Here is a 16,061-nt window from a genome sequence, read left to right as displayed (position 1 = left end):
ACAATAACAACAACAACAACAACCACGTCGTACTACAACAACAAAAACAGCTTCAGAGGTAGTAGAAACTCAAACTAGAGATAGAGAGAGAGAAAGAGACAAAGGAAGCACTGAAACACAAAAAAGAGGTTTTCTGGGACTCTGGAAGTGGAAGCCGTGTACGTATATTCTGGGCAGCATAGATTGATTCCTCAGATTCTTAAACCTAAAATTCTCAGCCTTAACAAAACAAACAGACATATGCTGTAAATAAAAGAAGGGTCTGTATTCCACTTGGACATCCACCTCACTCTCTCCAAAACGCCATCAAAGCAGGTTAGTCTCTCTCTCTCTCTTTCTCTCTCCGTCTAATTACACGTGTTGGTAACGTATTATTATTATTTGTGTCTAATCTTCTTCTTTTTTTGAGAGAAGTGTCTAATCTTTTTAATTCCATACATATACTTACTATTGTTATATATATGTGTCTCGGAATTAAGCTTGGTCGGGATCTCTAATTTCTTATTAATGGTTTCAAACCACAGATTTCAGTTTGTTGTTCCTAGTTATGGTAATATTGGTTTCTCTAATAAGATTAGATTAAGTTTAGAGTTATGGGTCGTTGTACCTTTTCAACCTAAATTTATTTGTTTAACAAAATAGTTGGATAGATTTTCTTTTCTTATCTTATCTTGGAGATGTGTAGTTATGAATAAATTTGAAGGTACTTATAGGTTGCCCTTGTGAATTAAAGTTTTTTATTTTTGGATGATTAAGAAAATTTATGGACATGTTTAGCTTCATCTATGAAAGTACTAAAGGTTGCTTGTCTAAGACTATTAGAGGAGTGAGTATATATGTAAGATGGGATTACTATTTAGTAGAATTGAAGGCCAAGAATTACCCATAAGAGAAGCATATATTGTTGACTTGACAATATGGATGTGAGGCTAAAAATTAAATGATGCTCGGATATGTAGATCATCAACTGAAGCAAATTGCTGATGCAATGAGTAAGAGTCAGAACTCAGTGGAAGGATTAGTTCACCATTCAACTGAAAACTGTTTTTGGTTTATTCCAATCCTGGCATAAGTTGAATCCAATATGTCAAAAAAAGAAAAGAAAAAGAAAATCCAAGCTTATAAGGATTGGTTGGACATTAACAACTAGTTCTATGGGCTACTATGAGCATAATATGGTAATGAAAACTGCCCCGAGGACAGGAAGATTACAGCCCATATGATACACTTGATGGTACATTATGCTCTGTGTGATTATAGATAAGGTATAAATTATGAGATGTTTGAAGAAAATGTTGATGGTTAAAAAAAATGTGAGTCCTGGTGGCAAGCATATGAACGATGGTCTATGACTCGGAAGAGGGTGTGGCTTTATGGAGCTGAATGACTAAATAGGACCAACCATGAGTAGCTTCCATTTTAGGCTTTGTTAGCTTTGTTTCAATTATTTTAAGGCAAGCCATTATTAAGTTCCTAAGGTTCTTATGGTAGCTATCTTCCTTGAATCAAATGTTCCCTCATGTGCTTCATCCTTTTTCTTTTCAATAAAATTTTAAAAAAAAAAAAAAAAAAAAAAAAGTTCCCTCATATAACTTTTCATAAAAGTAAAATGCCATAGGGTGTGTGCTTATATCAAAAGTCGCGTGAAGAAATTATGATCAGGTTCAATTATTAAAGATATAGATCATTATTGTAATTACTTATTAGAAGGAAAAAGGGAGAAGAGAATAAATGCGAACTTTACAGAAGAAGAAAAAATAATTATAGCCATTTAAGTGAACTAGAATCTTAGTCTTCCCTGTGACCTGTACTACCATTCCATTTATATGAGCTCAATGACCTTGTTCATTGTGGAGGCTAGTTTAATTCATTTTGGAGTATGGAGGAAGCATTGTCTTGACAACTTTGCATTTGTTTGAGAATCTAAAAATTCGCTTTTATCTAACTGAAACAGTATCAATAGTAAGTAAATTTATCATCTTAAAATCTTAGAATGTGACATGGATTATCAATATGGTGATTATAGGTGCTTCCAAGATATTGCTAAGGGTGCAAGTGATCTGGTCATAAACTGTGGAACTTAAAGGGGATTTTATGAAACAATCTTTGATGGGGACAGGGGAAGAGAGCACACCTCCTAAGCCTTCCAAACCAGCTTCTTCAACTCAGGTATCCCCTTCATCCTCCTCTCTCTCCCCCTTTCTTTTGTTTTCTCTCTCTTTGTTTGGTTTTTTTTTTTTTTTCTTTATTGGTTTTAAAGCATTCTCAATTGATTTACAGGAGATACCGACAACACCTTATGCTGATTGGTCGAGCTCTATGCAGGTTCTTGATGAAAATATATTTAATGTTTTTGATTGCTTTGTGCGGTTATGGATGTTTTATTATTTTATTTAGATTATACAGATAATTAGTGTTAGTGGCTTATAGATGAGCTTATTGTATAGGCTTATTATGGTGCTGGAGCTACTGCACCTCCATTTTTTGCCTCAACTGTTGCTTCTCCTACCCCCCACCCTTATTTGTGGGGAAGCCAGGTGAATATCTCCCTTTTTTTGGATATGTAGAAGACTAGAAGCATACATTCTCTATATGATAGAAGGTTCTTATTTGCTTTTCTGTTGGCTATTTATCAGCACCCTTTGATGCCACCATATGGGACCCCAGTTCCATACCCAGCTTTATATCCTGCAGGGGGTGTCTATGCTCATCCTAATATGACCACGGTAATTATAGTGTTCATACTTTCTTTATAGGCTAGGTTTCCTTATACTAATTTTTTATACAATACAAATGCATGTTCCCACAAGTGTGATACATACTCCCTGCTGCTGTTAAATACTGAGAAGTTTTTAAATTTGATCATCTAAATTTCTTTTTTCCATTTCTTCTGTAGACCCCAAACCCAGTGCAGACAAATGCAGAGTTGGAAGGTAAGGGGCCCGATGGAAAGGACCGGGCTTCAGCTAAAAAATCCAAGGGAATGTCTGGAAATTCTGGCAAGGGTGGAGAGTCTGCAAAGGCAACTTCAGGTTCAGGAAATGATGGCGCTTCACAGAGGTGCAGCAACCTAAAGTGTAGTTTAATCTTCTTTTGACTTGGTTTCCTTAACATTGGATTTACATAAATGTGTGCTATCACTGCTATATGCTGATTAGAGGTTTGCTCCCCACCCCCCTCTTCCTTTCTTCTCTTTCTCCTCTCCGTGATTATTAGTGCTGACAGCGGTACAGATGGTTCTTCAGATGCAAGTGATGAGAACAATAACCAACAGGTACATAATCTTAATATTAATACATGCACTTTCTCACTTATCATGTAGCTGGTTTTTGCATGCCTATGTGTTGGAGTTTACCATATCTGTATCAATCTGGCCTGTTGATATGACATTTTTTTTTCCACACATGCCTAATTCTGTAGGATTTTACGGCAAGCAAGAAGGGAAGCTTTGACCAGATGCTTGCAGATGGTATATATAAATATACGTTTCATTTTTTTTAATCTTCAACCTAAATGGTTCCTGCCTATGTCACTTTTTCTGTAATAATTTTGTACTCACTAAAACTTCCTCAGGAGCTAATGCACATACTAACACTCCTGGGGCCACTATTCAAACTTCTGTGCCTGGGAATCCTGTAGTCTCAGTGCCTGCAACTAATCTGAATATTGGAATGGACTTATGGAATGCATCACCTGCTGGTGCTGGAGCTGCGAAAGTGAGAGCAAATCCATCTGGTGCCTCATCAGCACATGTTTCTCCAGCAATGATGAGTCGTGAAGGCGTAATGCCTGATCAGTGGGTACGGGTATAAGCCTTGTAGTTCTCTCTCTCTCTCTCAAAAAACAAAAAACCTTACTCACAAACAAATATTAGGAGTTTGTGCCTGTTTCCTAATGCAATTCTTTACAAATTATCTAACAATGAAATTCTTCATCATATTTCTGCTTTTGTGTCATTGCCTGCAAAACAGGTGCACTTATGCACATATCTGACTCTCTATCAGTTTTAAACTTTCAGTATCCTATTTTATGTTGGCTTTAATTTATCACTTAATAGGCTTGCATGGAGAGGCTGTAAATTTTAAAGTCATTATGGACTTGTGCATCTGCTAATTCCGTAGTTTTTACCTTTATGTTACCAATTAAGCTTTTTATAAATTTCTTTTTTGAATTCTAACTCTTGATTTTGACAGGATGAACGTGAGCTGAAGAGACAGAAGAGAAAGCAATCTAATAGGGAGTCTGCTAGGAGGTCAAGATTACGCAAACAGGTACAAATATACTTTGTGCTACCTGTCAGGACCAACCGTTTGCCTGTTTAATCATTATGCCCTACTAGCTCAGTCATGCTCGCTAATCGCCAATTCTTGCCTTATTTCAACTTTTTAACCATCTTAAGTTGAGACAAAAAGGTTTTATAGCTTCCAAGCAATTAACTGCATGTTTTTACCATCTCCTTTTGAAGTTAAAGATTGATATGAAGAAGAGGGAACATTTGCATGATTGGGACTGTATGGCCCTTTAAAGTATTAAAATTCATACTTAAGACAGAATATCTTGAACTTTTCATTGCTTGGTGAGAAGTTTTAACATGTTCTTGGGGTCTGGATGGTGAGCATTTATTATCCATTTTGTCTGAATGCTGAACTACTTGTTTAGTTTTGTCTATAAATTTAATTTTGTGTTTCATGTCCCAACCAGGCAGAGTGTGAAGAACTACAAGCAAGAGTGGAAACTTTGAGCCACGAGAATCACAATCTCAAGGATGAGGTCCAGAGGCTTTCCGAGGAATGTGAAAAGCTTACATCCGAAAATAGTTCCATTAAGGTTAATTTAAACCCTTGTCTCTACTCCATGTTGCCTTTTCAATTTAGTGATCATTATATTCCAAACACTTTCTTGCTTAATTTCATTATATATTTTCCGTAATTTTAAAGAAGCAGAAAATATTTTATTCCCAATTGTCATTTGATAAGCCAGATATGTCAAAAGCATTGCAATCAATTCTCTCCCGAAGTTTTAATCAGTCTGATTGGAAAGTTTTGACCATTTTTTGCTGCTATAACAGGAAGAGTTGACACGAATATGCGGACCAGAAGTAATTGCTAACCTGGAACAGAACGTTGCCACATCAGTTATTCAATCTCATGGTGACGGCAACAATTTAAATTGAAACACTCCTACGATACGACAGATAACATTGCACTTAGAACGGAAATTAATTCAACTCCAGGAAGTAATGGCATTGGCCCTAATGGATCATGAAACATTTATTTTCCTTACTAATTTTATAGCCTTAACCCTTTGTAACTGTAACTTTTATGATATCTTTACTGAGTTGGGACATTCCTGAGTCCATCTGTATTGTTGTATTGATTAATTGAAGAAAAAAAAATCATATAGGAGAATACTTCAGCAACCGTTTATGTATTGAATGGAATCGCAATGGATATTAGGCTTTCAGTTTATCAGTTTAATTGACACTTGCAAACCTTTGCTCTATTTGCATAGTTCATAATTATCAATACCTCATTTCTCAGTAATTCAGCTCTTTAAACATGGCAATGTAGACTTAAAAACTTAGCATCCTTGATTTCTGGTGGTTGAGGTACCAATGCTGTGAGTTGACGCCTTAAGATAGCAAAAGCACAAGTTTGGTACTTGTGCTCTGAGGAAAACCCTCAAATTTCCTCAGAGAGAAAACGCTATACCAGTGGGCTAATAGCCAAGACAATTGACGTTAGATGTACGAATTACTAAGATGATGAGAAATCCACTGCTTGAAATATCCATCCTTTTGCCCTAATTTATTTTTGGGTTGGGGTTAGGTTTGGGGGGGAGGGGGAGTATATGACCCACTGGAAGCCACGTTCATAGACTATCAATTGGAAGGAATCATCAAAATACTCTCACTACAGATCACAAAATACAAAATGTGATGCTTCAGGCAAACACACATTGATACAAATTTTCGAGAGCCACATGTACACTAAAGGTGCAATACAAGCCTTAACATTTTCCCCAGCTATTTCCTATAAAAGAAACAACCGAATTGTCTGAAATCTTGCAAGAAAATTTAGCACAATCGTCTAAATCTGTGTTAAGTGTGATGCCAGCTATAAGTTTGACTTACTATAGGCCTTATCTTCTTCTTCTTCCTGATAAGTACAAAACTACCTTGACAATGGGGAAAAAGGGATTCAGAATTATGCATATTTACAGGGAGGTATCAATCAATCATCATGATCTGAGCCAGTATCCGAGGCTGTTCTTAATGGGCCCTCAATTGCACTGTGCTGTCGTGGCTGAGCTGGTGTCACAGAACCCCTGAACATTTGATCCGCTGGTCCAGAACAAGTAAAACAGTTTAATGTCTGAAAGAGAATAATTTGGAGGACTAAACAAAAGACCAAAAGCACTACAAGCCACTACAATCCTCACCTGATCCCATAATCTTTGCAAGCATGTCCCTAACAAACTGAATCTCTGCTTGATGTGCACTTATTAGTTTAACCTGCAAATTTAATAACAGGAAACCCTCTTGAAATCTACATTTCATACATAGAAGAAGGCATGCACACTGTTCTCTCAAATTCAACCTAAAACCAACTATTTTTAAGGCCCTTTTAACCAGGGGAAATATAGAATGAGTAAAAGCACATCAGTTATGTTAAAAATATTAGGTTTCAGCATAATCAAGTATACCAGCCTTAGTAGCTACTGGTCTTCCTAACCTTTCAATGATAGAGGGCTTGTGTTCAACCCATTCCAGGTGTGGGCTTGTGTTCAACCCATTCCAGGTGTTGGGAATCAGGGATCACAATTTCTTGTCAAATTTTTCCCAAAAAAGTAGAAAAGCATATTTATGGTACCTGATCTTACCCCATGTTACAATTCACAGAAAGGACACAAATACCCCGATTGATGCATTCACACAGCTTATCTAAGGCAAAACATACCAGCAATTAGAGAATATACCATTTCACCATATGCGAAACCCATGATGTGATCAACTCTAGCTTGATGTCTCTGAAAGAATGGGCGTAGGTAATTCACGTATATTTGCTTGGCCCCCTGGTGAAAAAGCAAACAATCATGAAACTGTGAGTTCACCCTACGTCTAAATTATGTTGCAGTCTAGAGGAACAAAATGTTGTTGGAAGCAAAATATAACAATTTTCGTCCCAGTATTTGTTGGCTTGTTGCCATATACTCAAAAGAGAAGCATAAGCTTAAACTCACATCAGCAGAAGGAAGTTGAAGCCAAACAAGAAACGCAAACTTCAAGTGGTAGTACAAAGGACACCTGCATATAATTAAAACAGAATGAGTAAATTAATCAAGTTCATGTGGATTGGTTCATACTTCATACCAATGTGTGTATCTTTCAGGATTTTTAAAAAAAATATTCAAGTTATTCATGCACCCGATGAATCTTGAACCTACAAGGCTACAACCTCACCCTCCATCCCATTATTATGGGAAGAGGAATTGAGGAAGTGCCACTTGAGCTATAGCTCATTGGCCTTTCAAGAAATTCATACTACTAGCCATATCTGTTATTCACCCTTGCCTTGTGCAAACAAATCACGTGAATTACTAAAGCTGATAGTGTTTGAAACCACATTTTCTGCTATTACTTTTTCTGACAAGTTTTCACTGCGGCAAGCAGAGAAAATTGAATGGTAGGGTCAGCTCAGCTGCTTCTATATGTTAAATAAGTTTTGGCAGCAAGGAGAGAGGGAAAGGGAGATTCAGGCTAGTGACCTCCATTTCATGAGGTGTGGACCCCATCAATAGTGCTCTCTTCATGCAAGAGGTACAGTTCAAAAAATCAGAGTTTGACATATGTTTGAGCGCTTGCTGTTTGCTATACAGATTTCATAATACACACAACTTGTATAAACACATAATCGAAGCAAAGCACAGGGAATTCTGAAGATAAAATTGTCCCCAAAGTAACAGCTTGTTTTGACTATGTTTGCAAGAGTCAAATATGTTTTAACTCATCAAAAAGTTTTTGATTGACATAGGTCACTGATGTTGCTCATAGTATAACCAATCGAATCATCAAAAAATATTATAAAATCAAAAGAGAAAAAAAGAATTTGCTTGAGACTACATGAGACTTAAAAAAAAAAAAAAAAAAACTGCCTTAAACCTGAGAGAAATGTAAACATAATATGTCAAGTAGCTACCTCCATAACCATACCAAGCAATGCCTAGAAATTTCATATGACATCTCTCTCAAGGGCAAAAGAAGTCCAATATAAACTTATAATGAAAAACAGTCTCATGTGACCAGAAATCATGCTTTAGAATCAAATAAATGGGTTCAGAAATATACCAGGAAAGCAGCTTGTCAGAAAAGACTTCCACGATGCTGAAAGATCCATATGCTGCAAGCAACCAAAGCAGACATGAATGGGATCAATCAGTTACATGCTAGACGCTAGAAGTCATTTACTTCAAAATTTTCAGCAAGCACGAAAGATAATATCATCCAGGTAACTTAAACTTGTCCCCTATCGGCAAAGATAAAACATATAATTGTCACCTAAGAGTAATGAACAGGATCAGACTAGTTGCATTCTCTAAAGATTACAGGACATGTACCTTCAGAATTTCAAAAGCCATGAAAAAATAATGTCATCCAAGTAACTTAAAGCTTGTCTCGAATCAGCAAAGATAAAACCTATGGTTAAGTCACCCAAGATTAGTGACCTAATCAACAGCATAAAAAGTTGGTTATTGATAAGGGAAGGCTGTTGTTTTGTGTCCCATCATCACCATCAGTTCAAGAATAGACCACAAGAACTAGCTATGCCAAAATGACTCCATGCTTCACTCTTCCATTTCTATTCTTGTCACCAAAATTTGTGGATCAACCTCCATACGCATTCGACAACTTGAGATACACAGCATGGAGATGGCTACCAAACACTTTCTTCTATCCATTCACTCCTATTAGGGGTCACATATGTAGATTTTCAGACTCATCTTCATGAAGTGTGACACAGTTTTACACTAGCCCTTTACCAAATTCATTCTACTACTCCCTTTTTTTATAGGAAATGAGAGTAGTTTATTGATAAAAATAATAAAAATCAATGAGTTCATTATGATGAACACATAGAAACAAAGAGAGCAAAGAGACAGAGATCAAGAGGCTATTCTAAGAGAAACAAGGAACTCTATGCTGGAAGAACAATCCAAGGAACCCCAACACTGAGACCAATCAAAGAGTTCGCTAGTAAAAATCTTTTAAAAGATCCAATGATTTTTCAGTATCCTCGAATATGCGACAATTCTGCTCCATCCAAACAAGCCACATCAAACAACTAGGAACCAAATTCCAAATATCTTATCTATACTGCCCAAGCCAATTTCTCCAACAAAATAATAAACTAGCAACAGAGCCTGGCATGATCCATTGAATCCCAAAAATCTGAAACATATACACCCACAAAGCATGTTCTAACACAAAAATGAAGAAGGAGGCGGTCCATGGATTCCCCATTACAACGGCACATACAACACTGATTCACTAAAGGCAAATACCTTATCATGAGATTATCCAAAGTAAGAATCTGACGTAAAGTTGCTGTCCACATAATTATAAAGAAGGCAACCATTTAGGAACCTTTACTTTCCAATTACCTTTCCATAGAAAAATGGAAATAGGAGCACCCTGAACCTCTTGGTAAAAAGACCGAGTATCAAATGTACCACTTCCCATAAGACACCAACGTAATCTGTCACTCCCCACAAATTCATTCTACCACTCTTGCCTTGCAAAACAGAAAAAGGTTAAAAGAGGGTGTTCTATAGGGTTTTAACTTTTAAATGAAAACAGGGCACCATCCACATCATCACAAATTAGAGTCAACCAGACTATAACACCACTTCGGCTTCCCCAGACCTATGAATGCCTTTGGTTCTACTGACACAGCATCTAAAGTAGAAACATTCTTGGGCTTTAAGGTTCACAAAAAAATTAATAAGATGGCCTACTAGAGAGCCAGGATGATAAAATATGACACAAAAATAACAAAGTTTTTTGCAACGAAGTGCTAAACAAACAAAATTTTAAAATTTTATAAATAAGGATGAAAAATTATCAAAATTTTGAGAAAAGAAGAAAAAAAGAGGGAGGAAAAAGTTACGACCTGCCCAATACAAAAGCATCCTTTGTTGCTCATTTTGATCTTTCCTCTCAATTGCCTTGAATGTAGAGTACACAGGTAAACCAATCCCAATAGAACAGCTGCACAAGCAGAAAGCTAAATATTATATTACACACCAAATATAAGTATTTTTATTTTAGTTTGTAATGGACGAAGCACATATGAGCAACTAAACATCAAAGATCAAGATCAGAGCTTCTATGATGAAAAATGGTCTACAGGAACCAAAAATCTGCAAGTACATATTTGAATTCACCGCTGACCTCAACAAGAATAATTAACTGTTATTGTTTGCAACATTATACACTTCTAAAAATGAAAAATAAATTGAGCAAGCAGCTTTGAAAAAGGCATTAAAAATTTAAAAACATATGGTCAAAACAAACATTAATTAATGCGCACCATGCGGTTCGAAGTACAATGTTAGAACCAAGAGGACAAAGAAGCAACTGCAGCCCCACCTGCATCGGATATTTTGAAAATCAGTTTAAGCATGTACCTGTTAGGGAAATCAAATAAGTTCCAATACTGCATGCTACAATAATGATAGCAACAAAGTAATTAGTTCACTTAAGAATTATTAATTTACTAATGAAAAATGATAAACAAAAATGGAACTAGAGTACAAAGAAAGCTACGTAAAGCAAAGCCCTTGCAAAACTTAGATGAAATCTAGAAATATCTAAAAAGTCAGAACTACCCCATCTGGTATGCAACCCCAAATGAAAAAAACTTCAACAATACATTCTTGAACTCCCATAAAAAAAAATTTCAATCCAGACGCTAAAAATTTCTTCTATTCCCTCAAACACACCACGTCACCCACAAAGACCCTAAATCATTCCTCATTTATCTAACTCACAATCAATACAATTTAAAGTAAATAAAAAATTCTCACACTTTGGCTTTGGATTGACATAGAGATGATATTAGTTATGCAAAAGGTCTGAACAATCATCTCATAATAGTTGTCTTGATTGTTTTTAGATCAGACGCTCCTTCATAAATCAAATATCTAAAACTCTCGATCAGCTCGTACTTTCTGCAAACCTAATTTTACTTCCACTCTCCTGTCATTTTTTAACGGCAATTTCATCCGCCTTCGCATCATATAGCTATTGTTTCATTAATTCCACAGACATTTATCATTATTCTGTCTTTTGAATAAAATTTCAGTTAGCCACTTTCAACAATATTGATCTGCTAGGAATTAATTCTTCATGCATAAAAAATCCACTAACTCTTACAAGACACTAAAATTCCCCAAAAAAAAAAAAAAACATTTATTCTAGTCCCTAAACATTTTCATTCCTATTTTTAAAAGATTTGTCTACCACAACATTGAAAATTTTGCCAAATTTCGAATTATGGTATTCATTGCCTCCAATTAATTCATACCTCTTGTTCCAGTTATTATAAATAAATTCATACTCTGATTCATAATTTCATGATGATATTGATCTAAAAATTATATGGTTATCAATCGCCAACAGAAATTCGCAGAATGAAACAATTACAAACCTACAACGCATTATTCCACTACGACTATACAATAGAGAGAGAGAGGGACAGTACGAAACCCTAGCTAAAGAGAGAGTGAAAAACGAACAGGCATTGAAAGAGAGGGAGAAGATGATTCTTACCTCGCTTGGAATATGGGATCCGAGAAGAGCCATTTCCATTTACTCTCTAAATTTTCAATACTAGTTTGTATATGTGGTATATATATATATATATTTGGTAGAATATTTGTGGTATATTATTATTACTCTGTTCGTCTGATTGAAAAATAAAAAACAGACGTGTGGATCCAACCGTGAGCTTGTTTCAGCTTTTTAAAACTAGCATTTTTTTTTTTTTTAAAGCAGAGTTAAAAAAAAGTGCAGAATAAAATTAGACTTCTTGAAAAAATTTTATTTGGTAGGTGTGTTTAAATAACAGTTTTTAATTTTTTTAGAAATATATGCAGATAAAAAATGTGTAGAAATATGCCAATATTGTTTAAAAACTGAAAATATGTGTTTAAGTTAATGTAACAAACAGGTGAGTGTTTGGTAAAAGTGGTAGTTTGACTGGTAAATTATCAAAAATGACAATATATATATAAGAAAGTTGATTTAATTTTTAAATCAACTATTTCATAATGCTTACTAAAAAAAAAAACCTAATTAATAATAATAATAATAATAATAATAATAAATATATTATTGTCATAATTATTCGTTATTACTATTACTATTATTGGTATTATTTTAATAATGTTAGTTCTTTTTTAGCATCAATTATTTATTATTCTAAAAATTTTGAACCAAATATGTTATCTATCTTATTTTAATAATATTATCTATTTTTAATAATATCAATATCACTATTTTAATAATATTTTTGTTTATTAAATATGATGTTATCTGTTCAGGCATAACGATCTGAAAGGGTTTCAAAAGGTAAAGTTAGGGTTTTAATAAAACAACTGGGCAATTTGATAATTGAACCAACAATTACTGAAAGTTGAAGTAGTTTTTTTACAAAAACTGGCCGAAGGTCCTTTGGCTTTTTAGGAGTCTTACACTTTTTGAAAAAACAACTTTCTTGCTAAAACAACTTTTTAATACCCACCAAACACCTGGCATTTTAAACTTTGAAGTAAAAAGTGATTTTTGCCATTTGAAAGTGCAAACAAACGGGCACTAAAAAAGAAACAATGTTGTCAGGTGCCCATAGGAAATAAATACAAAATAGTTTACCTCCTACAATTTAAACGTGCCTGCGGATACCCGCACTTAATGGACGGGTTTTACTCGCCTTGTATGATAAAAAGGGCTTGAATGAGGATTAACATTTTTCCCCATACCAGTCTCGTTTATATTTTAAAAAATTAAAAATATATTTTTATAGGTTTTTATAAGACATATATTTATATTTTTAGCCATCAAAGTATAAATTTATGATATTTTTTGATGTTTTATTATTAAATTTATATTTTTATGTTTTAAGATTTAAATTTTTTTCTATTTTTTAATTATTGTATTGTTATGTGTTGAATTATTTTTTGTATTTTTTAATAATTGAATTGTTGTATTGTTATGTTTTGTAATTTACATATATATATATATATTTAATGTTTTATGAGTTTTAATTTAACTGTATTCTTAATAAATTTTTAATAAATTATATATTAAAAAAAAACTTGAGTTCGGCGGGATGGGTACCCATGGATATAAGCTGGAACGGGGCAGGGAAAAAACCCAACCCCATAGCGAGAGAGGGGTGAATGCAAAGAATTGGAAAACAGCCTCAAATTATCTTCGTCAAACCAAAATAATAAGTCACATGACTTTTGAAAGAGGGAAAAATGTACGGCGACAGATCCTAGTGTAACGGGCCTGGCTGTTCATTGTTTATGGGCCGTAAAATAGATAAGCCTATTGTGTGCAAAACCTGTTGAGGACGGATCCGTAATGAACGAATGGAGTATAGACGGATTGATTGGCCATAGGTCAATCAGAAACTCTTGATAGGAATACTTGCAGCACACACCATAGAATCCTAAGGGAAACAGATTCCTAATGCAAGGAGGATTCCAGAGGTTACGTATATTGATGAAGATCTTTTCTATAAGGAAAAGACTTGTCCATCACGTTTTGGACTTCTAAAGAGGATTTCTACAAGGAAAGGACTTTGACTCCAAGTAAAAGAGGTCAACTTTCGACCACTATAAAAACCCTAATACCCTCACAAATTAAGGTACGCGTAATTGACCCTTTCTAGCACTCTGGAGTTGTAAAAGATTCTAACTTGACTTTCGGAGGGTATTTGGCCGGCACCACACTGGTGCTCTCTATTAGGTCTTTCTCCTTTCTTATGTTGTGCAGGTTGCATTCCGAACGTGCGAGTACGTGTGGCTTATTGGTGGTTTTTTTTTTTTTTTTTTTTTGCCTCATTAGTTGGCGCCGTCTGAGAAGAACAGCTGCGCCAGAAAAACGCAACACCAAACAATCAGAAGGAGGACCAGGAAGGTACCAATGCCATGTGAAGAGATTGAGAGGGGCCTGAAGGCAGCAATGCCCCAAGCAAGCCAGAACGGCAAAACATGAGCCTCCCATCCCTTATGTATACAACTCTACCTCCTATTGTCGCGGAGATGCATGCGATGAAGGAACAGATGGAGGTCATGATGAATGCCCTCAAGGGACGAGTGTCCAATGATCTTGATGACCTAGTCAACCGGACTGACTCTCTATTCACCGCCCCCGTTAATTCCTTTCCCCTACCGCATAAGTTTCGGATGCCACAAATAGAGAGTTACGATGGAGTCAAGGATCCTCTAGATCATCTAGAGACCTTTAAGACCTCGATGCATCTTCAAGGGGTACCAAATGAAATCATGTGCAGGGCCTTCCCTACAACGCTGAAGGGTCCCACGAGAATATGGTTCAGTCGACTAACACCAAACTCCATCAACTCTTTCAAAGAGTTAAGCGCTCAGCTCACTTCACACTTCATAGGGGGGCACAGGTATAAGAAATCCACGGCATGCTTGATGAGCATCAGGCAGAGAAAGGACAAGACGCTGAGATCCTACATAACCCGCTACAATAAGGAAGCGCTTTTGATTGATGAAGCCGATGACAAGATATTAGTAGCAGCCTTCACAAATGGGTTGCGAAAGGGTAAGTTTTTGTTCTCACTATAAAAAAACGACCCCAAGACCATGTCAGAAGTACTCTACAGGGTCACTAAGTACATGAACGCAAAAGACGTGCTATTGGCCTGGGAAGAAAAACCGAGGAAAAGAGAGCGACAGGGAGATGCACGGCAGGATTAAGGGCAAGAGAGACCAAGAACAGGAGACATAAGGGACGAAAGGTGCCCTAAACCCCAGAGAGGAAGGTTCATAAACTTCACACCACTGAACGCCCCAATAGATCAAGTCCTGATGCAAATCAAGGACGAAGGGGAACGGATATTTCCAAGGACGCTAAAAAGCGATCCAAACAAGCGACCTAGAGACAAGTATTGCCGCTTTCACCATGATCACGATTATGATACGGCCGATTGCTACGACTTAAAACAACAGATTGAGGCCCTTATTAGACAAGAGAAGTTGCAGAAATTCGTCAGCAAGGAGAGAGTGGATCCCAATCCTCGAGAGCAGGCCCCCCGACGGGATAATGAACGTCCTACACCCCCCATCGGAGACATAAGGATGATTGTAGGGGGAATTGCGACTACTGGCTCCACCAAAAAAGCTCGAAAGATGTACCTCAAGACGGTCCAGAACATCCAGCTAATGGGCTCTGTACCCAAGACAACACGAAGGGAAAGCCCTATCATTGGGTTCTCCGAAGAAGATGCGAGAGGACTTTATTGACACCCCATTTTGCAACCTGTATTTAACCTCACATGGAGGGTAAAAGGGTAATTTTGCATTGGAAATATGCATCTTGATTCTGGCCATTAGATCCTTAATCTCATTTCACTAAAATGATCTTGATGTTGTAACGATCAAATCGACTAGTCATAAGCCTTAATCGGACCACCAGATTGAAAGTTATCATCAAATCAAGTTTTAATGGTTAAGATGCACTATCACAAATTTAGTCCTACTATATGTGATTATGAACAATTGATTTCAATTGGTTATAAGTGTAATCAATTTGAGATCAATGACATGTCATAATTTGATTGATTAGGACTACATTTTATGGTGAGGTTGCATTCACCTAATTAATTAGATAATTAAACATTAATTATTCAATGAGTAATTTGTGCAATTATTTTTTAATTAGAGTAAATTTGGACCCAATTAAGTCTGAAATGAGAGTGATTGGAGTCATTTAATGTTAATTGGGAGCTAATTTGGGACCTATTAAT

At 35.9% G+C, this 16,061-nt stretch overlaps 3 protein-coding genes across 8 annotated transcripts; 2 read left to right on the top strand and 1 right to left on the bottom strand.

The window, feature by feature from the left end:
* The first annotated feature begins 222 nt into the window (after window positions 1-222).
* On the top strand, window positions 223-5,477 carry LOC112016189 (G-box-binding factor 1). Of its 4 annotated transcripts, none has more exons than XM_065780673.1 (12): window positions 223-315; window positions 2,027-2,169; window positions 2,281-2,325; window positions 2,448-2,537; window positions 2,637-2,726; window positions 2,897-3,060; window positions 3,217-3,274; window positions 3,421-3,469; window positions 3,574-3,800; window positions 4,194-4,271; window positions 4,702-4,827; window positions 5,069-5,477. In XM_065780673.1, the coding sequence occupies exons 2-12, from the start codon at window positions 2,095-2,097 to the stop codon at window positions 5,171-5,173; spliced, it is 1,107 nt and encodes a 368-aa protein (XP_065636745.1). In that variant the 5' UTR covers window positions 223-315; window positions 2,027-2,094; the 3' UTR covers window positions 5,174-5,477. The 4 variants fall into 4 exon arrangements, with proteins under 4 accessions (XP_065636745.1, XP_065636744.1, XP_065636747.1 ...); XM_065780672.1 differs by having other exon boundaries at window positions 3,574-3,806; XM_065780675.1 differs by lacking the exon at window positions 5,069-5,477 and having other exon boundaries at window positions 4,466-4,799.
* A 408-nt stretch (window positions 5,478-5,885) lies between these two features.
* Window positions 5,886-11,939, bottom strand: LOC112016183 (HVA22-like protein k). Of its 3 annotated transcripts, none has more exons than XM_024048698.2 (8): window positions 11,831-11,939; window positions 10,590-10,648; window positions 10,170-10,267; window positions 8,348-8,399; window positions 7,243-7,306; window positions 6,979-7,074; window positions 6,442-6,514; window positions 5,886-6,343 (listed from the first exon to the last, which is right to left on the bottom strand). In XM_024048698.2, exons 1-8 carry the CDS (start codon window positions 11,867-11,869, stop codon window positions 6,234-6,236), a joined length of 591 nt encoding a protein of 196 aa, XP_023904466.1. In that variant the 5' UTR covers window positions 11,870-11,939; the 3' UTR covers window positions 5,886-6,233. The 3 variants fall into 3 exon arrangements, with proteins under 3 accessions (XP_023904466.1, XP_023904467.1, XP_065636748.1); XM_024048699.2 differs by having other exon boundaries at window positions 10,590-10,686; window positions 11,831-11,937; XM_065780676.1 differs by lacking the exons at window positions 10,170-10,267; window positions 10,590-10,648; window positions 11,831-11,939 and adding an exon at window positions 9,661-10,059.
* Window positions 11,940-14,277: 2,338 nt separating this feature from the next.
* On the top strand, window positions 14,278-15,558 carry LOC112039133 (uncharacterized). The gene is made up of 2 exons (XM_024071976.2): window positions 14,278-14,857; window positions 15,113-15,558. The coding sequence occupies exons 1-2, from the start codon at window positions 14,278-14,280 to the stop codon at window positions 15,556-15,558; spliced, it is 1,026 nt and encodes a 341-aa protein (XP_023927744.2).
* Window positions 15,559-16,061: the final 503 nt, after the last annotated feature.

Source organism: Quercus suber, unplaced genomic scaffold, assembly GCF_002906115.3.
Source record: "Quercus suber isolate HL8 unplaced genomic scaffold, Cork oak 2.0 scaffold_243, whole genome shotgun sequence".
NCBI lineage: Eukaryota > Viridiplantae > Streptophyta > Magnoliopsida > Fagales > Fagaceae > Quercus > Quercus suber.
This window is presented reverse-complemented; position numbering and strand designations above follow the sequence as displayed.